The 22,362-nt window shown below is 44.3% G+C and overlaps 1 protein-coding gene across 3 annotated transcripts in view; it reads right to left on the reverse strand.

The window, feature by feature from the left end:
• AMBRA1 (autophagy and beclin 1 regulator 1) overlaps positions 1–22,362 on the reverse strand; it is a 226,914-nt gene that overhangs the window by 169,924 nt on the left and 34,628 nt on the right. For all 3 annotated transcript variants that reach the window (XM_082271116.1, XM_082271115.1, XM_082271117.1), the window contains exons 3-6: positions 16,191–16,249; positions 15,132–15,315; positions 11,413–11,585; positions 2,214–2,280 (exon numbers count right to left, since the gene is read on the reverse strand). In XM_082271116.1, the coding sequence (XP_082127242.1) occupies positions 2,214–2,280; positions 11,413–11,585; positions 15,132–15,315; positions 16,191–16,249 (483 nt within the window). The remainder of the gene's footprint in view (positions 1–2,213; positions 2,281–11,412; positions 11,586–15,131; positions 15,316–16,190; positions 16,250–22,362) is intronic.

Below are 22,362 nucleotides of genomic sequence, written 5' to 3' on the forward strand. Positions count from 1 at the left end.
TCTGCCCGCAATTCAGAACACCATAGTGTGAACAGAGCCTTAAAAAAGTACATTAGCTACTTTTTAGGCAGAATTGAGAGGTTTAGTCCCTATAGACTTCAATGGAAATGCCTTAAAAGCGCGACATGAGCTTTTTTCCCAAGCATTTTGTCGTGCGTTTTCTGTTCAAACAGCAGCTCTCTGCTCCTTTTCCAGATGCACTCCACATCATTTAGTTGAAAAAGGGCTGAAAACCCCCTCAAAAAAAAGTTGCAAAAACTGGCAATTCTGCTCCAAAAAAAAAAAAATCTAAAAACCGATTGAAAAAAAACATTTGAAAATGTGACGCTTAGGTTTGATAGCAATAGAGGTGAAGGAAGCTCAAATCTGCAGAATGAATGAAGCACAAGCAGGGAGATGCATGTGCTGCAGGTCCTTAGGTACAGCTTCCTCTCCAGCAAGGAGATTAGCACAGTAGTGGCAACGCCATTATTAGCCATCAGTTAAAGACAACTGTGGTTTTGATTATTTCACACTGCTGATGTGCATTATAAAATATATATAAACTTAGACACCCAATGTCAAGAAGAATATTCCACCGACGGGGTTAAACATTGAACTGGACTTAAATTGCTATATCAGCGATTCTTAACTTTCCCTTCCTCGCTATCATTGCAATCTATCCGATGAGGCTTGATTATTTGCTTTCTGCTATGAGGTTTTATGAATTATTGCATTTTTATCAATTGCAACTTTTTAATAATGATTTCTATTATTTTATGACATTTTAGCTTGTTTAGATATGCATTTTATATGTATTTTATTATGCATTGTAACACCATTAGTGTATTGCATTTTTTACGATATGTGCAGATTTCCCAGTGTATATGCAGATTGTTACTGGCGATGCTCTACAGGTTCATATCGGCAAGGAGCGGCATTGTATTATAGCCATTCCTTTTTATCTCTTTTTATTTTTGGCCCATATTATTTGGTTAAAATCAATATTATTATTGTTTAATTTTTTGCATTAGTTATAGTGCCAAATTAAACTGGATTCCTGCAAGGGACGACTTTTTAGTTTGTTTTTGTTTATGTTGATGTCGGAAGTTCCGCGGCGTGGTGAGCTGGTTAACTTCCGGCTTTCGCCTCGTTGCCGATTGGACGTAGAGCGTTCCAGCAGGGCTACTTAGATGCCGGATGTTGTTGTTCTGGTCACGCCTCCAGTTGAAGTCGGACATGACGAAACCGGTCGGGGCGTGACCAGACAACACATCCGACATCACGTGACGGTGGGGGACCTACCCGGAAGGTACAGGGCTGGCGTGGAGTGAGCCCGGGGACTGGACGAGCTAGGTTTCCTTCTACCAAACATTATATGCCTATTGATGAGCTTGTACATGTGAGTGCAACATTTTACTTTTAAATAAAGCAATTGTGGTTACGGTATTTCACTATGTGGGGCCATCCTTTCTCTTCATGATATCGGTATATCGAGGGAGTGTGTGCAAGGATTTGTTTTGAAGCAGTGTTGAACAGGCTCTGGTTCCATATCCGTCTAACATTTCTGCGCAGTTTGCTCTTGTGTGAGAACACCTGAGCATTGAGTTCTGGTGAGTTACCAATCCTACTGTTTCTTGGTGTGACACCTGGTGGTGGACGGTGATCCAGTAATTCATCTCACTTACCCTTGGATTTCATGGACTGAAGGGACATTATTTCTTTCCTGAATACTATTTTTTCTGAAATATTTTTTCTGAAATGTTTGTCTAGCAGTATCTTTGATAGCTTGCTTACATCATCTTGAGTCATATAAAAGTGATCTCGTGCGCTACTCTTTTTCCATTTGCTGATGTGCATTATTCAGGGTACTGCTTGTGGCTCGATTGACATTTCCAAACTTTCCCTATAACATAAATTTTTTTTTTTCTGAGCTCAGGCCCACTGTAAGCATTTGACCTGACCAACTAGTAGTATAGGAGGTACGACTTTAAATGCTCTGCCTGCCATACATTAATCCCCACAGAAGAACATACTTTATGCTTCCATTATAAGGATTATTATTATGGAATTAATGACAAATCTTTTATCAATGCTGCAACCAACAGGTTCACATACGCGCTTTGCAGTAAATGTAATAAATAATTTCTATGGAGAATCCCTTGCCATTTACATTAGGTAAGAGACTTATCCGCAGGATTACATTTACATCTGAGTTATATTTATGGTCTTACCTGCTGGTTAGACGGGTTTACAATAGCAGTAAGAAGATAATGCCCAAGGGGATCAAATCGTACCAATCTGCAGGAGAAACACAAGAGCATTAGAAAGAAATCATCCAGACAGTGATTTCTTGTTGGTTTACTATGATATTTTCACTCAGTCATTTATTAGTAAAGTATTTCATTCCAAATCTAATTACCAACCAGCAACAATCTACTTGCCAGGCAATGTAACTTCAATGTAAAAAACTTTTGGCTCAAGGAAGGGCTAGAACCTCTGCCAGGTCTTTCTTAGTGTGTGTCCATACTGGGAGGGTTCACCCTTTCTAACTAATGCCCTGGTGACCAGCGTCAACAAGAGAAAAAAAAAAACGTTTTTTTACTTTTGTCACTAGAGCAGGTGGTGAGTGGGCTGGTCAGCGGGGATGTTTTGTTGAGAATTGCTTTTATAGAGACTCCCTTTTTCTGTTCTGGCAGCATTTTTCTAGCTGTACTGTTAAAAAAAAAAAAAAAACTTGGATCTCAACCATAGTCCCCAAACCAGGAAGGAAGACCAGGTGAAGATGGAAGCCTCTGCAGCAGTGACAGTGCGCCGCTGGAGGGCTTCATTTTAAAGCAAGTCTTTCATAACATTATGAATATGCACACTAGCAGGGTCAACAGGTATTTGTGGGTCTTTGGAGGAAAATGGATTGAAAACCCTAAGTGCAAATGGACTTTTAATTCAGTGTTACAGTATTTATTTTTTCAATTAAAGGCCATACAATAAGGCCTCTTTCACACGATCAGACACGCCAGTCTTTTTTTTATGCCGACCCGATCAGACCACCTATTGTCCTCTATGGGGAGGCGGATGTCAGTGGACATATGTCCGCTGACACTCGCCTGGCATACGATCCAACAAGATCCACTGGAAACAGGCGTATGGCAATAAGTTTGCCATCCGTCCATCGGTTGGGTCGGATGAAAATGGACAGGCTGTCTGTTTTCATCCGGTCTCCCCATAGAGGAGAGCAAGGCTCTGACAGGTCCATCTCTGCACAGTGAGCGGAAACGGACCTGTCATCCGCCTGCTCAGTGGGGATCAGCAGAGTGATCACCTCTCAGCAATCGGAGTGCGTCAAAACGGATCCACTCCGTGTGAAAGGGGCCTTACTTTAAGCAATGGTTGATTCTGAAGCCATCTACCTAATAATAGTTTTATATCACACAGCACCCTTGATTCCTGACAATAAAATGTTACCACGGACACAATGAGGCCATTCTTCTAAAAGTGACAACCCAGAATATGTGTCAGCATCTAGCGACAGTAATAAAGTGATCTGCCTTACAGTCAGTATGAACGCAGAAAACAAGCCAAAAAGGCGGCACAATGAAAGTTACATGCTGTGACAAGCTGCAAAGAAATGGGGACAAATGAAGTACACCTGCATCATGTTCAAGCAAAGTATAAAGCACAGGCATGGACTGCAAACCTAAATTTAGTGCCTTACCACCTGTATCAAGAGCAAATACATGAAACAGACATAAAATTCAGGAAAGAACAGAAACTCTGCTTGTTAACTTCAAAGTGTCTCCATGTTTATAAAAGTCATCCTCACATGAAGTAAAGTAATAAAGAAAATTTAAAGTATAGCTAAAGGCAAAACTTTTTCTTTAATTTTGGATAGAGGGGAGAGGGATTAGAACCCCTGTCAGGTTTTTATTGCTGTCTGTGCCTCTGTTAGGAGATTTACCCTCTATTTGTGTACCATTATCATTGAAAGTGAAAGTAAAAGAAAAAACCCACATTTTGGGTTGTCCTCAAAAGTAATAGAGGAGAAATCTTCCAATGGGGACAACAAATGTAATGGCTTGGGGGTCCCCAAGGGATTCCCCTAATCTTACGTTTGTATATGTGCATGTCTCCCCTGTGCTCCACTGCATGCAATTCAGTGCAGATCGCACTGCATTACATTCTTTCACGGTCATGCTGGCCAGGGAAACTTTTACCAGGGACATGGAAAGAACATCATACACATCGTTTCCAGGTCAGAAATAAGATGAGGAGGAGAGTGGATAGGTGTCTGCTCTCCTCCCTCCCCTCTACGCTGTGGTGCCCGCTATGTTGGTCCCGGGTTCGCATATTGGCAAGCAGAGCCCAGAATACATAGAGGGCGCGTGGGCACTTTACGCAACACAACAGAAGGCACGTGGATCATTCCCTGTAGGACACAGGCCCAAGGCTGAAAGGACATCCTGTCTGTCACCTGGCCACTGTATATTAAAAAAGAATAGCGCACACATGCAAAAGAAATGACTATCAAATATGGAGACAATCCATAAATAAAAATGGGGATTTGGTCCCACTATATGGCCATATCGTGCTCAAGCCCACCACTACGTCAAAGTACCCCATTATCAGTGGGTCCTGTGTGCATGTGATTAAGCAGCGGCTCACTAGGGAAGAACAGTGCAGCAAGGTGGGGGTGATGGGAGATCCAGTGACTATGGCATTCTCATGCTACCTTAGGCTGTTTAGCTGTGGCAGAAAAGAGAGAGACAGAAGACAATGCAAAAACTGAAGACAAAACTGTGTGTCCCTCTTTATGGGGGAGGGGGTGCGTAAAAGGAACTGAAGCCATTCCAGCCAGCTTCCCCACACCCCCGGTGGTAAGGAAAGGGCACCAGATCAAGCATGCAACACCTTCAACTGCAACCCAGCTGTCAATTTGGGAAGAACAAGATGTCAGAGTTGGGCGGGCAGTGAGAGCAAGCATGGGAAGTCCTCCACAGCGTCAGTGACTGCTTATCGCAGCCCCACCCACCAGAAGAGGGCCCTAGTTTCCCGGAAAATATTTATTTTATTTATTTCACTTACTTATATAGCGCTGTCAATTTACGCAGCGCTTTATATATACAATGTATATTCACATCAGTCCCTGTCCTCAAGGAGCTTACAATCTAAGGTCCCTAACTCACATTCATACTTACACATAGTAGGGCCAATTTAGACCTGATCCAGTCAACCTACCAGCATGTCTTTGGAGTGTGAGATGAAACCGCAGTACCCAAAGAAAACCCACGTGGGCACAGGGAGAACATGCAAACTCCAGGCATGTATTGTCGTGGTTGGGATTCGAACCAAGAACCCTTTTGCTGCTAGGTGAAAGTGCTAACCACTACACCATTGTGCCGCCCAAATATAAGCCTTGTAGACCTTGAAGGCCGCCTTTCAGACAAGACCCCTGCTGCCTTGCAGCCCAGGCGCCAGGACACTATTTCTAGTCGCCATGGCGACCTGGCGCCCTGGCACCTGGGGTTTGTTGAGCCCTGACCTAACCCATATAGGTAAAGCACTGCTTAAAGCCTTTTGAAAACATACGGTTTCCAAATACATTTTATTACTCCCTGTATTTACAGTCTTGCAAGTTAGTTTCACATAACTGGGATGCTTTAAAATATTTTTGAAAACAGACCGATTAAACTATATTGAAGAAATATGCTCACAAGAGCAAAGCTATAAAAAGTCAATAAAACATGTTGCTAATTTTACACTCCTTTAAAATTTGGCAATACATCTCTCCCTTCTACATTTCAGTACAAAGTAACTGCTCCCAGATCGCTGTGGGTTTATGTGCTGCGTAGTAAATTTCATTTCTCATGAGCCTCCGTGAAAACTGACATGAGTCCAAGTTGCTGGGTTTCATTAACTGCTCGTTTTCATGGCTTGGGTTTCCAATATTACACTGCAAAATGACAAAGGGAGGGGCAGATAGATGCTTTCTGTGACTCTATGTCAAATTGGTGAAATACAAGAAATGCTTAAAAAGGGTTTGAAAGCATTTCATTAATTCACCTGAAGTTGTAAACACCTTTGTGACAGGTCTTTGCCTTCCAATTCAGAAGAAAAGCAGTAAATTAGGAAAAACAAGTTCCGGGCTTGCAAGTCCTTTTCTTGGACATTTGATGGTGCTAATAAAGAAGGCAGTGCTTGAATCCGAAAAAATGTGTTCTTTTGATGGTGGAAGCAAGCATCAACGACTGGAGAATTAGTCAAAGCATTATAGCAACTTCCTACTAACAGGGCAGAATGGGGCAACACGGGCTATAGGAGTTTTTTGGTCAGGCTTTAAAAAAAAAAAAAAAAAAGTACAATTTAATTTATTTATTTCAGGTACTTATATAGCGCTGTCAATTTACGCAGCGCTTTACATATACATTGTACATTCACATCAGTCCCTGCCCTCAAGGAGCTTACAATCTAAGGTCCCTAACTCACATTCATACATACATAGTAGGGACAATTTTTTATTTTTTTTTTAATAAAGGATCCAATTAACCTACCAGCATGTCTTTGGAGTGTGGGAGGAAACCAGAGTACCCGGAGGAAACCCACGCAGGCACAGGGAGAACATGCAAACTCCAGGCAGGTAGTGTCGTGGTTGGGATTCGAACCAGCAACCCTCTTGCTGCTAGGTGAATTTAATGAATTTTAATTCACAAAAACACAACATAATACCCAATTTTTGGTCAAATTTAAAAGATGTTATCATGCCAAGTAAATAGATACCCAACATGTTATGCTTTAAAACGGCATGCCATTGGAATGGCGACAAATTGGGTACACAAAAATCTCCATAGATAAAACACTTTAAAAGCCTTTACAGGCTACTTGTTTCAAGTTACACAGGAGGTCTGGAGCTCCTTGATCCTTTGAACTTTAAAATTAAAAATGTATTTTATTATTTTTACACTCTATTGAGTTTTTATTTTTTATCAACGTTATCATTATCACAAGGGATTTTGTTGTGAAAACATGGGCAGTGACAAGTATGCTTTACTATTCTAATATACCCCAGATCTCTCGTTTGCCCTCAAAAGCATATGTGTCCTGTAAATGAGATCAGAAGGCTATAGAGCTGCTTGGATCACTTCTGCATTAAAGGATAAGTTCACTTTTTGTGAAAAAAAATAAATGCACAATTTTTTGCAGGTAAAAAAAATGTGCAATTTTTTTTATTTTATTTTTTTGAGACATTAAAGCAGTCATGTCCAAAGTCCGGCCCGCGGGCCAGTTGCGGCCCGTCCTTTACTTTCATACGGCCCCCCAGAGACACCACTGATCAATGTCTCTCTCTGAGACATCCCACATCCCTGTCCAGATGCGATGGCTCGGGGGCGGGGCCTCTGGCCTCCATCGGCAGCTCCCAAGTTCCGCTCCGCCCCCCGCTCTGCTCTATGTGGCTGGTGCCGCGGGAATGCAGAAGGAATTTGAAATCTGCATTCCTTCTCTCCTTCACCGCACAGCCACCTGTAGAAGCCGTGTGGAGCTGACCGAGGAGGTGTCATCTCCTCTACTGCTTAAGTGTGATTTTATCCATAAAGCACTGATGCTTTTTATTTCATATATATATATATATATATATATATATATATATATATATATATATATATATATATATATATATATATATATATATATATATATATATATATACACACACACACACACACACACACACACACAATGTATTTATCGGCGTATAACACGCACTTTTTCCTCCTAAAAATGGAGGAAAAAGTAACAGGGAAGAAAAAAAAAAAAAAAAGTAGCAGCGCTGAGAGGAAGAAGGGGGCGGGCGGCGCCGAGGAGAAGGAAGGACGCGCTATCGGAAGTCCCGCCTCCTATGCGGACGTCCATCATAGGCGCCGGGACTTCCGATGACAGCGCGTCCTTCCTTCTCCTCTGCCCCGCCCGCCCCCTTCTACCTCACAGCGCTGCTTCCTGGACTTTTTTAAAAGTGATTTGGATAGTGTCAATGGTGCTGGTGAGGCTGCATGCGTGGGCACTGCGCTGGCGAGGCTGCATGCGTGGGCACTGCGCCGGCGAGGCTGCATGCGTGGGCACTGCGCCGGCGAGGCTGCATGCGTGGGCACTGCGCCGGCGAGGCTGCATGCGTGGGCACTGCGCCGGCGAGGCTGCATGCGTGGGCACTGCGCCGGCGAGGCTGAATGCGTGGACACTGCGCCGGCGAGGCTGCATTCGTGGACACTGCGCCGGCGAGGCTGCATTCGTGGACACTGCGCCGGCGAGGCTGCATTCGTGGACACTGCGCCGGCGAGGCTGCATTCGTGGACACTGCGCTGGCGAGGCTGCATTCGTGGACACTGCGTATTTAATTTTAAATGTCAGGCAAAATGGTCGGCCCTCACGCATTTTCACTTCAAGTCGGCCCTCTTTGAAAAAAGTTTGGACACCACTGCATTAAAGCCTTGCACCAGTCCTATGATGGACGTCGGCATAGGAGGCGGGACTTCCGATGACAGCGCGTCCTTCCTTCTCCTCGGCGCCACCCGCCCCCTTCTTTCTCTCTTTTTACTAAAAGCAACAAGACCAGCCACAGTGTCTACACCGCTCATTACCCAGGACAGTAAACAAATGAACATTGGACCAACTAACATTTTTCTCATTAATGTTGAATAGGCACCTTTGCTTGTGGCATCTGTTCGCTGTGTTGCTTAGTTGAACTGCTTTTGGGCATCCCAAAAGTTAAATACTTCCCATGTCCCTCAACAAATAAGAAGCAAAATAGTATTTTTGCACTCACTATAAAATCCTTTTCATAGCATTCACTGAAGGACGCAGGCCAATACATCTGTTTTAATGATCATACTCTCAGTACTGCTTTGCTACAAAACTGAAGCATGCTGGTAAGTAGGAGAGATTATCCTGGGCTGACCAACAGTTTTGTTTGCCAGTGTCCAAAACTCCCGCAGACAACAGTATAACCCGAAGAGTAAAAGACTTCCCCATGTCCCTCAATGGACTTCAGAAAAATTATTTTACAGCAAGTACAAAAAACCTGTTTGTAAAAACTGTTTTAAAATGCACCTAAAATCTGTGTTTGCATTATGTTTGGACCCAATTTTCTAAACAAGTATTTCTTGTATCATAAAATTCTTACACTAGCTACAGAACTTACAATCATTCGATATGTCCAAGATTTATTCAAGGTAATGAGAAAGATGAAGCCGCTCAGGTGTGTCAGTCCGACCTGGTGCTGGTAAGACCCGCCATCCGGATGAATGCAAAAAAAGTGTTGGAACCGCACCCAGGTAGATGAAAACAATTGAAGTGCTTTATTCTTTAAATCAAAATATGAACAGACAGTGCAGGGAACAGGTAATCCAGGTTAACGCGTTTCACGGCGCACACAGCCGCTTACTCATAACCGTGGTTATGAGTAAGCGGCTGTGTGCGCCGTGAAACGCGTTAACCTGGATTACCTGTTCCCTGCACTGTCTGTTCATATTTTGATTTAAAGAATAAAGCACTTCAATTGTTTTCATCTACCTGGGTGCGGTTCCAACACTTTTTTTGCAAGATTTATTCAAACCATATTTCAAATCATATGGCCAACATTGACATGCTAAATATGATTTAATGTAATGTAATACATGCATTTGTAACATGTTACACCCTGAATATTGGTGTAAGGTGTACTTATCCTAAGGTGTACTACAAGCAGATATAAGAGACATAAATAGTTCCAGCTCAGTGTTTATTAAACGCAAGTTCCTGAATTTTGACTTGTTATTAACCACCTGCAATCAGCACTAACACATAAGCCCCGTACACACGTACCGATTGTCGGCCAACGACCGATCGGACGATTGTAGGCTTGTTAGTATGATGCTGCCGACAGCGCATTTTCGGCCGAACAGAATCTGTCGTGCAGGCATTAAAATTTTTGTTGGTCAACACCAGAACGGCCGATTGTTCGCCAGTCAGTACAGATTTCGGCCGACAGACAGCAGATTAGCAAGACTGGGCATGCTCAGAAAAGAAAAAAGACAAGGAAAGTTAACCATCATATGACATCACTTCAAAGTCGGCTGTTGTTGGCCGACAAAATTCGTGTGCAGTCTTTTGCAGTTTTCAACAGACACGACAGCCCTGGACAAAAGACGGCCGATCGTTCGGCCGACGATCGGTACGTGTGTACGGGGCTTTAGGGAGGTTAGGAGCAGAACTGAAAGACAATCAGTTCTATTGCACACAATAACCTAACAAGGAATACGACAGCAGAAAAGAGCAGAGAGCAGAGAAATGACTTTATGGGGTACATTTACTAAAATCTTTACTAAAACAGCTTCCAGTGTTCATTTTTATTTTTTTGTCAAAGCTTTATTGATCAAACTGAAGTTAGAAACTGATTGGTTTTGTATGCAGAGCTACACCAGATTATGCACTCTCCAGTTTTTGGGGTGGTGAGAAGACACCACTGTATTCATTACAGTGAAAGCGGCATAATCCACTTGGCTGTGCTGCCAGGCAGGGTTGTGTTAATCCTAAGATTGAAATACAAATTCTTTGGTAAAACAGCCTGTATATCATTATGCATGTTTACAGTAGCTGTAAGGCAGGCCATACACTGAGCGAATTTCTTTCCTGCAATCACGGTTGCAGGAAAGAATTTTGCTCGATTCCACCATCAGACAGTGTTGATGTGGGAATCCCTCCTGCTGGGCTTGTCTTCTTCCATTGGGGAAGGGCAGGAGAAGCTGTCTCCACCGGGAGAAGATAGTGATTACCACTAGCGGCTATAGTAGCTGCTAGGGATACTCGCAAGCGAATCCGGCAGGCTGGTTGTACCAAAGTTAAACGATAAACTTGGTATATTCAACCTGCCCATTATTAGTTTAAATCTCGACTGAGATTCGAACTGTGTGTGGCCAGCCTTACACTGCAGTTCAGCCTCAGATCCACTTTCCAGGAGCATATGTAACAAAAAGAAATAGACTTAAAGGTAAACAGGAGCATGGAAACCCCAAATCCCACAGAGAATGTTATCTTTAACCATTTAGGCTCGGTTTCCACTAGTGCGACTTGCGGTGCGACTTGACACATGTCAAGTCGCACAGCAAGTCAAAACCCATTGTTTTCAATGGGGCACGTTTCCACTGCCGCGGCTTCAGTTGCCGCGACCTCAAAAGTAAATCGTGTACTACTTTTGAGCGCGACTTCCCTCTATATATGAGGGACAAGTCTAACTGAAGCCGCGGTTTACTTTTGCTACGAAGTCGTGCTAGAAGTAGCACGACTTCGTAGCCGCACTAGTGGAAACCTAGCCTAAGAGAGGATTGGACAAATTCACAAAGAAGTAGAAAAGCTTGTCTCCCTTCAACTTTTACCACATCACCAGATCTCTTGGCAAAAGAAACTTACCGCACACGTTCCATCTCACTGGCCGTTTTCACTACAGCAAAAGGTTCTCGCCGACTCCAATCCCAAAAATGGATTTCATTGGCAGTGGCGATGAGCAGCAGCTGAACTGTGGGGTGGAAGGCCAGGGATGCAATGGCGTTGTTACTATCTGTAAACCAGCTCTCACTGCCGCCCTGGTGGAAATAAAATGAAGGAATGTAATTGGTGACTGAACTTCTCTTATTTGCTACGTTTTGGTGAGGTAAATGTATCATTGGAAGCAATTTGTTATTCTTGGTTGAGTAATGCAAAGAAAAAAAAAAACCTCTGTTTATTTTGTCAGCTAAGCTGATGCACACCCTTCTCCAGCCTACATGCCTAAGGCTATTTACACCCTCTCCAGCCTACATGCCTAAGGCTATTTCCACCCTCTCCAGCCTACATGCCTAAGGCTATTTTCCACCCTCTCCAGCCTACATGCCTAAGGCTATTTACACCCTCTCCAGCCTACATGCCTAAGGCTATTTTCCACCCTCTCCAGCCTACATGCCTAAGGCTATTTACACCCTCTCCAGCCTGCATGCCTAAGGCTATTTACACCCTCTCCAGCCTGCATGCCTAAGGCTATTTACACCCTCTCCAGCCTGCATGCCTAAGGCTATTTACACCCTCTCCAGCCTACATGCCTAAGGATATTTACACCCTCTCCAGCCTGCATGCCTAAGGCTATTTACACCCTCTCCAGCCTGCATGCCTAAGGCTATTTACACCCTCTCCAGCCTACATGCCTAAGGATATTTACACCCTCTCCAGCCTGCATGCCTAAGGCTATTTACACCCTCTCCAGCCTACATGCCTAAGGCTATTTCCACTCTCTCCAACCTACATGCCTAAGGCTATTTCCACCATCTCCAGCCTGCATGCCTAAGGCTATTTTCCACCCTCTCCAGCCTGCATGCCTAAGGCTATTTACACCCTCTCCTGCCTGCATGCCTAAGGCTATTTACACCCTCTCCAGCCTGCATGCCTAAGGCTATTTTCCACCCTCTCCAGCCTGCATGCCTAAGGCTATTTACGCCCTCTCCAGCCTGCATGCCTAAGGCTATTTACACCCTCTCCTGCCTGCATGCCTAAGGCTATTTACACCCTCTCCAGCCTGCATTCCTAAGTCTATTTACACACTCTTCAGCCTGCATGCCTAAGGCTATTTACACCCTCTCCTGCCTGCATGCCTAAGGCTATTTTCCACCCTCTCCAGCCTGCATGCCTAAGGCTATTTACACCCTCTCCAGCCTGCATGCCTAAGGCTATTTACACCCTCTCCAGCCTGCATGCCTAAGGCCATTTACACCTTCTCCTGCCTGCATGCCTAAGGCTATTTACACCCTCTCCTGCCGTCATTGCCTAAGGCTTTTTACACCCTCCCCTGCCGGCATGCCTAAGCTAAGGGAAGATGGATTCCAGGAAGTAAATGCTACATAAATCATCTACCCTTACTCAAGCTAGTGATGGGCAGAAAAGCTACGGGGGAGGGGGTTCAAAGTGATTTCCCAGCAAAATAAAACATGGAGACATGGATGGATGGATGGATGGATGGATGGATGGATGGAGGAGCTTGCTTAGAGCATTAAAAATGAATTAAATTGCAATTTTGGTTTGTGGTGCTCAGACACACTGTAGTTCTGAAAGTAAATTTAGCTTCAGCCAGGCTATGTACATTTAAATATTTACATATTCTAAATAAGCAAATAAGCCTTAAAACAAGCTCCTCAAGGACTGCTAAATCTGCAGGCACTATACATTAATGCATATACAAAGTTCAGAACAGAAGCACTGAAGTCCTTCCTTAAAGCAGAATTTCACCCAAAGGGGAAGTTATGCTCCCATTCCTCCTCCCACCCCCCATTTACATTTGGCACTTTGTTTTTGACAGGTACCCAATTCTGGGCAGATCGCTGTGACGATCTAAGAGTAAGTTTGTCCCCCGCCCCCCCCCGCCCTTCCTCTCAGACTTCTGGGAAAGATCACAGATCCCAGAAGATTATGGGACCAACCAATCACTGCGCGACTCGTGCATGCGCAGTTGGAAACTGGCTGTGAATCCACAAGGCTTCACTGCCTGTTTCCCTTAATGAAGGGACCTTAATCAGCTTGGGTGACGACAGTGGTGGACAAAGGGGGAGGAAGTATCCTTACATTAAAAGTCAACAGTTCAGCACCCCCTCCTCTTCCCAACCATGACTCCGAAACCAACCTCACCCTGCCCCCTCCTAAAAGTAACTTTGCAGCCTTCTACTCTACTAAAAACATTACAGGTACTCTGAGGAAAGCAGGGGGAGCCAAGCTGCTGAGAGAACAGACTTGACCTCAGTGCTTCAGTTAGAGAAGTTTGAGGATGATTTGCTCCACAACACCTAAAGCTACAAAGGTCGGTGAGGGCTTGTTTTAAAGCTCATTTCCTGCTTATTAAAGAACATGCAAATAACAGAACAAAGTTTGTCTCAGGCCCCGTTCACATACAAGCAACGCTACTTCCCGGGGCGACCTCCGAGGTCGCGGTGCGAACAGCGCGCCGCGTCCTCGGAGCGGCCGGCACGGACTTCATAACATTGAAGTCTATGACGGTCGCCTCCAGGTTGCCCCAAAGAAGCTCCGGACCCTTTTTCTAAGTCGGAGCGACTTGTCGCTCCTATTAGAATGGGTCCGCAGCTTCCCTATGGAAGGCGACCTACGGCGACCTGTGAGGCGACCAGGTCGCCTCACAGGTCGCCTTAGTGTGAACGGGGACTAAAGGTTCAATATAAATATCAACCGCAGAAAGAAATAAAAAGCCTCCCATTTGGGTGACCAAGTAGATACTTAATCCCCTGATGACGTCAGGTCGTACTGACGAAACGTACGTCGGGAAGGGAAACGTGAGACCGTAGCCATTTCCGGGTTAGAGGAGCGCTGTGCGATCGGCAGTGCTCACAACCCCGCTGGATATTTTTTTATGAGAAAGGCGATTGTTTTATGGAGATTCTAGTAAGTGCAATTCTTTTTAAATAAAGCGACATGTTTAGATTTACTGCACCATGAGAGTCTCTTTTTATTCCACCCATGTTTGCCACCTGATCCGAGCTATGCTATAAGGGCTTGATACTGGAATACCTACTGTGTAACAGAGGAGCTGAGGATCGTGCACTGAGTGGAGATAATGCCTATGTGACCCCCTATAATCAAGGGGTCATATATTTCCGGTAAGGAGTACCTTACTAGATCACTGGGTGAAGTGTGGAGGTGAAGGCTTAATCTGCACGAATATCAAGTCTCTGCTACTTTGTGTGACACCAAAGATATGTGGACTGTTTGATGCTGCATATGGACTGTTTGCACTTTATAATGTTGAGCACAGATCGATTGATTTTTTGATTGATACCAATCATGAATTTTTGAATTAAGGTTTAATATCTGCACAGGCACTTTATATTTAAGTTTGAGCGCGACACTTTCCTTCTTTTAAATAAAAGTAGATACTTAGATGAGATTGTAGGATGGAGAGAGCTAAGGGTTAGTATAACCATTGCGATTATGTTCGCTAGAAGTCCAAAAAGGGTGGATTTACAGGCTCTTTAATGTATTGTCAGTCTAAACATATAGCTCAGCAGGGCCAAGATGACCACAAGAATGGCTGCATTACTATACAAATCAATCTCTGAACAGAGATAAATCACCAATCCTATAATTTGTATCACACTTACATGTAGATCCCATATCCGCACTTCCCCATCAAGGCAACCAGATGCAATGAGGCCTGGGATGGTAGGGTGAAAGGTTACACACCATGGAGTACGACGATGTCCCACCAGAGAATGTATACAGCGCCCAGTCTTCACTTCCGTAATGTAGATGTTGTGGTTGACGTGTGTGGATGCTAACAGGGTCCTAGAGGTGAAAAGTTTAAATCAGAGTTTTAAAAGGCAAACCACAAAAAACTGATCACCCATATTAAATAAGAGAAAGAGCCACGCCTAGAGTCATAACCCCAAATCATCCTTAAAATAGAATTCTTGCCACATTTTTTTTTCTTGGAAGGAGGAAAAGGATTTTACTGCAAAGAGTGTCAGTTGGTAGAAGTTCCCTCACTATCTGTCCCCATTGGTAGTCACCATAAAAAGGAGAGCACCCCAGTGGGAACACATATAATATATAAAACTTTGACTGAGATAAAGTAAATATAAAAAAAAAAAAAAAAAAAAAAAAAAAAAAAAAAACGGGAGGTGCTTTGAAGTATTATTAAGGGTAAACCCATATTGTCTGAATACAAAGTCATGTGTATTATTCATTGAATTTTGCTGTGCTTTGTGTATTTCTTCCAGATCTGTGCAGTAATACAGTGTTAAACTTTTTCTCTGTGTAGGAACTTCCTGTAATAAAGACCAGTCACTGCTACTCTCTCTTCTTGTGCAGGGTGACTGGTCTTGTCTCCACCCACTCTGCTAGTTTTCTGCAGGAAGCCTGCAGTGGATGGACCTGCATTCTGCACAGGCTACGGGCAGCATAGTGAGGATGTCACTACTACTTTTACAAATTTGAAATGACATTTGCTGCACACAAAATGCATTTATATACTTTGTAGCTATATTTATATGAAAGTTTTTTTCCCTCCAGAGTTGAGCTTTATGTGAACAGAGTGTGCAATACAGTTGGTAGAATCAAACTAGTATTCACAATTTTTTGGCTAATAAAGTAGATGACATTCCGCCAGCGGGCAGGGTGGCTTCGGAGAATATATCTGTCATGAAGAGGAAGAGGCTCACCTGTCTGGGCTGAACGCCAGTAGGAATGTAGAACGCGGACTGTCTGGAAGATCCACCTTCTACAAGACAAACAGCAAACGACAGTCACAAAATCTGCAAATGGCAGGTCACTGAGCAGGCAAGAGATGATTCAATACATGGAACAGAACTGTAATGTCCACAGTGAAGAGAAACAATTTTCCTTTAATTCTCTTAACATAGAACTATAGGCAAAACCTTTGTATTCATTTTGGATTTTTTTTTTCGCTTTTACAAATGAGTTTATTAATATTCTATTCAACAAATAAAATCAACATTTAGTCCCCTCCCCCGTTCTACCCGACAAGCTATGGTAATTAAAGCTATGTTCCTTAAATCTGCATTAATAATAATCAGCACATATATTCAGTTATATACACACACGTTTGCAGGCACATGTATTAAGTTTGGTCTATGAGCCTCTATATTTTCATCAAAGTGTTTTACAGCTGTTCTACTTGACTATGTTCTCCTGATTGCATATTCATTATTTGTATCGTATAACAAATTCAATAAAAATCTTTTGGAAATAAAAACCGACATTTGGGTGGTTACATGGTATAATGCACTAAAATAAAGCAAAAAGTTAATAATGTGCAAGAAAATTATGCAAGTTCAGACATCCCACAGCAGCAGAAGTCCCAAAACTCATTATTTGCGGTATCCTAATGGAGCACATTACGCTGCATGGTACTTGAAGACAAAAATGTCCAAACAGAGATTAACAAAATCTAAACAAAACACTTTTGATGTCTATAGTTTCATAGTTGAGGAAAATGCAATGCAAAAATAAAAAACAAAAAAAAAAAAAAACATCACCATAACCAACGCAATCAGGACAATGCCTGGCGGCCTGATAGACACATGAGATAAATGCATAAAATAACTGACAGAAAAAAGAGAAAGAAACGAAAGAAAAGAAAACTGGATAGGAGAAAGGGGGAAGGAAAAAAGGGGGGGGGGAAGGAAAAAAGGGGGGGGGGGGAGGAAAAAAGGGGGGGGGGGAAGGAAAAAAGGGGGGGGGGGAAGGAAAAAAGGGGGGGGGGAAGGAAAAAAGGGGGGGGGAAGGAAAAAAGGGGGGGGGGAGGAAAAAAGGGGGGGGGGAAGGAAAAAAGGGGGGGGGGAAGGAAAAAAGGGGGGGGGGGAAGGAAAAAAGGGGGGGGGGGAAGGAAAAAGGGGGGGGGGAAGGAAAAAGGGGGGGGGGAAGGAAAAAGGGGGGGGGGAAGGAAAAAAGGGGGGGAAGGAAAAAGGGGGGGAAGGAAAAAAGGGGGAAGGAAAAAAGGGGGAAGGAAAAAAGGGGGGGAAGGAAAAAAGGGGGAAGGAAAAAAGGGGGAAGGAAAAAAGGGGGGGAAGGAAAAAAGGGGGGGGGAGGAAAAAAGGGGGAGGAAGGAAAAAAGGGGGGGAAGGAAAAAAGGGGGGGAAGGAAAAAGGGGGGAAGGAAAAAGGGGGGGAAGGAAAAAAGGGGGGAAGGAAAAAAGGGGGGAAGGAAAAAAGGGGGGAAGGAAAAAAGGGGGGGGGAAGGAAAAAAGGGGGGGAAGGAAAAAAGGGGGAAGGAAAAAGGAGACGAGTCCACGGGCGTGCCTCAGAAAAGTGCTAGATCGAGAGAAGCGTACTATGAAACCCAGAATGTTGGATATATGCAACCCACGGTTGCCAGACTTGAAGAAATTTGCCATGTTTTCCGAGAGGATAGCCGTCAACCTTTCATTCACCATGACATTGTTCATACGGTTTTTGACTGCCTCAAAGCGAAGTACAGAAGTTTTCCACGCCTTGTCAGATTTTTTTTTTTTTCCCACTATTCGTGTCCCATTGCAGAGATTTCCCTTTACTTGCTGCCCTATAGCCAAACAGTAGGTGAGATAAAAATCCCTGCAAATTTAGGAAATTCTTGGGGCCCTTAGGTCACCATAACTAGTGTTACTGTTGGAAAATTTCTCCTCTATCACTTTTGAGACAACCCAAAGTTTGGGATTTTCTTTTGCTTTCACTTTCAATGAAGGTAAACAGGACAAATCAAGAGGGTGAATCTCCCTAACAGAGGCACAGACAGCATTCAAAATTGACAGTTCTCATCCCTCTACACTCTATCCAAAACTAAAAAAAGTTTTGCCTTCAAGCTTTGAGACATAGCAGGAAGAATATATGATTGACCACTACAGATAAGACAGAGCTTGATAACAGCATCACACACCCAACCAATAATAGTAGAAGAAAAGTACTTAAAAAACGTTTCAGTTACGGATATTTTCCCATTGGATCTCTTCACTTTCAGTCTTGAAAATTTTCCCAGGAAGGGAGTGGAAATCTCTACAAAGTAGGAGTTTTCCTCAGAGACAGATGTCTGAAAGCACCACCATTAGAAGATTTCCCACCTCTTGTGCTTGTGGCAACTGTAAAATGTCCTATTCACTTTTTGTCTAGGTGACAGTGGTGAATCCACTCCAAGTGGTTGTAAACTCTTCCATATACACAGTGAAGTGACCATCCTCAGGTGATACACAGAGATTAAACAAATCCTCCTACATAGTACATCCCGGTTTATCTGCAGCCCTCTCTACTCTACGGCCATTCAAAATCAAAAATGTATAAAGTTTGTCTGAGCTGTTAAAAAAAAAAAAAGGGGCAGAGAGCTGAAGTTGAGCTCAGTAAAGAAAGCTCTGACAGTTGATTGGAAGGAAGAGACACCCCCCTTCAAACAGCAAACAGGAACAGAGCTGAGGTTGTCAATCAGCTAGAGTTCCCTCCCCTGTCACCTTTCTTCTCTTGGTGTCAGAATTGATTCATGCTGATAGCAGGGGAGGGGAGCAGTAGACCGAAATGACACGGGTGTGCTCTGGATTGAGACAAGTACACACTATAGAGGGATATGCTTTGCAAGTACCAGCCTTTGCAGACATAAAAGCATTACTTTTTTTTTCCCCTTACCCATCCCTTATTTATCCAAACTAAAGAAACATGTGTTGGTTATGCCTAAACTAAACAGAACAAACATTATACATGCTTTAGCTTTCAATCATCGACAGACGCAAAACAGGGTGCGTTCCGAACAGGAGATACATGGAATGACTGCTTTCCTGTCTATCTTTCAACATGCATCTTATACTAGCTTGCTATTGGTTCACTGAGATCATCAGCGCATGCACAGCTAAAGGGATGTTAGGCATACAATTATCTTGGAAAAGCACATTTCATCTTAAATATCTGCTTAAAGGCACTGAACCAAAGTGGAGTGTTGTATTAAAATAAGTATTTAGGACTGCTGACACTGAATCATTCAGATATGAGGACTTTATTTTAAAGTGGTTGTAAACCTCAGACATGAAATCTGAGCAAAGCATATTTCTATAGTGTTTACTTGCCTCTCTCCAAAGCATGAAGTGTCATTTCCTTTCTGCCGTCTCATTCCCTTTCTATCTGCACGAGTCACTTCTGACAAGTTTTCTAGCAAGACCTAAAAAGGTGACGGGAACAAAGCTGAGGCTGTCAATAACAGGCTATGTGCATGGTAGCACAAGGCTACAACAAAATGGTGGCACCACGAGGCTCCCAGGGACAGGCCCAGGCAGGAGGGTGGCCCTGGCAGGAGCCCCCACCGCACAGCCGATCGTCCAGTCACCGGCGGCGCACCCCCCGAATCACCAGCATAGCGTCCTCTGCCCCCACCCCAGGAGGTGGACCAGACCACCCACACAGCCCCAGCATAAGTGAAAGGGAGGGGGGTAGAATGAGGGGACAGATGAAGGGGGGTGCCTGATGGGAAAGGGAATCCGGGGATCTGGCCATCCCATGGAGACAGAACCCCTCGAAATGAGCGGGAGGAACGCTCTGACTCAGGCCGAGACTCGGTTGTATGCGACCTCGCGAGGCGTTTAAGGACAGGTCAGCCTTAGTCCGGTGAGGCTATGTCGCGGACGACCTAGCGTGGAGCTAAGGTCTGTGCGTGCTCTCTTGCCAGACTAGGGTGCCACTGGATCTAGATTATCCAGCCCGTCGCCCAGTCCGGCAGTTGATTGTAGATCTCACAGGGAAAAAAAAAAAAAGAAAAAATTTGCCAGGACCAGAGAACCTAGCAAGGAACTAGGTCTTTAATCCTGGCTAGGTAGAAAAAAAACACTGCTTGTAACAAACCTATAGCAGAGAGAAGGAGTATACCCCCTGGGACTGCTCATAGGCATAGCCATACTTTTTTTTTCTGCCTAGTGTCCTACTCCTGTAGGGGGCAGTATAACCTAATGGTTAAAAAGATCAGGAGCTGTGTCCGTCAATGAATGAAAGAGAAAATCCTTTTTATCTCTGAGTTTTACAAGGATGTACAGAATTCCTGCAGATAAACAGGTAAAACTTATGTGGGAGTATTTGTTTCACCTCTGTGTATCACCCGAGGCCAGTCACTTCACTAGGGAGAAGGTAAGGGTTTACAACCACTTTAAAATCATGAGAAGGTATACTTAACCCAAATGCCAACTCTGATTCCTACACGTAGCTTCAATGTTCTGCAGATAAATTTTAATTACTACTGGGGTCAGGTCAAAAAGTAAATCATTGAATGAATAATGAATATTTACAATGGCCCCAGAAAGTGGGTGGGAAATATTAGGCAGCAAGTGAACATTTTGCTGATTTTAAAGTTCATATGTTAAAGTGCTTCTAAAGGCTCAAGGTTTTTTACCTTCATGCATTCTATGCATGAACCTCTGTAAACCTCTGTGCAGCAGCCCCCCTAAATACCTACCTGAGCCCCATCGCGATCCAGCGATCTGCACAGGAGCCTCGGCTCTCCGGGGACTCTCCCTCCTCGTTGGCTGAAACAGCAGCCAGGGAGGTACTGAGAAGAGAGAGGGGGCAGGCCTGAGTCATGGCTCTGTGTATGAATGGACATGCAGAGCAATGGCATGAGAGCGAGCCTGTTCAGGTGCCCCCATCGTAAGCTGCTTGCTCGGCAGGAGGGAGAGGCCAGAAAACAAGTAACAGTTTGTAGTGAGGTAAAGACAGAGGAAACCCCAGAGTGCTCTGGCTTACCTTGGAGAAGCATCCGACAATTGTCAGCCTTAGCAAAAAAAAAAACCTGCATAGGGGCTTTTTAACTGCTTCCTGCTGCAGCTCCAGCCCCACCTCCAGCTGACCCTATGCAGGTTGGTCGACTGGTTGACATACCTGCACTGCCATCTGCTTTCCTGGTGTGTTTCTTTAGGGAAAAAGAGTCCATCTGCCCCCCCCCCCCCCCCGTTTTTTTCTTTTTGCCCGGAAATAAGGCGGCGGAAGTGCCCCGCTCTGTCATCCAACTCCGGGGCTTCTGCCTTCACCAAGATAGCTGCAGACCGGAAGTGCGCACTGGAAGTTTAGTGGGGCTCTGGAAATTCCACCTGCCGCCATCTTGCTCCTCCAGCAGCGAGGATGGGCTGTTCTGTGATGAGGCTGTCCGGCGGAGGGGCAGCTTGTGGTCAGCCGAAGCCCTTAAGATGGCGGTGACTGAACAGCTGGCTTGACTCCAGGTGCAGTGGTCTTTTGGGGGGGAATGCCATCGACATTTAGTGCAGCTGGGGGGGTGGTTGCAAACCCCTTAGTAGGAGGGAAACCTCAGGCAGGGGCCAGCTTGCCCTGAGATGCAGCCCCTGACCTGCACAACCCAAAGCCCACTGAGCTGAATGGGAGGCTGGCCAGGGAGTCCCCCGCAATTAGCACAGAGACTGGAGAAAAAAATAAACGTCTGCAGCTCCTGTGGATCCAGAGGAAACACAATCAAACTGAGGCACACTGGTGTGGACTGACATTTTTATAATGGTGGACTACTGTGATTCCTGTTTCAGGTGGGAGGAGCCTATCTCTCAGATGCTGCCCTGGAAGACGATTAGAGAAAGATATAATAAACATATTTACAAAAATGTGAGGGGTGTACTCACTTTTGTGAGATACTGTATGTGCTTAGATCAAATTTCATAAATAGGGTTTACAACCACTAACTAAAATATGACTATTTGCTCTTTTTCCCCCATGAAGGTGGAGTTTCCCTTTAAAAGGATCTGCTACTGATGGCTTGATGCCAGTTACCACAGCATACCTACAGAGGTCTAGTGGTGTCCATGCCTCGATGGGTGAACCTACTCAATACTAGGTGGGTGGTCATAGATACATGTTATAGCTGATTAGTATC

Source organism: Pelophylax lessonae (genome assembly GCF_965119305.1).
Source record: "Pelophylax lessonae genome assembly, chromosome: 10".
NCBI classification, from domain to species: domain Eukaryota; kingdom Metazoa; phylum Chordata; class Amphibia; order Anura; family Ranidae; genus Pelophylax; species Pelophylax lessonae.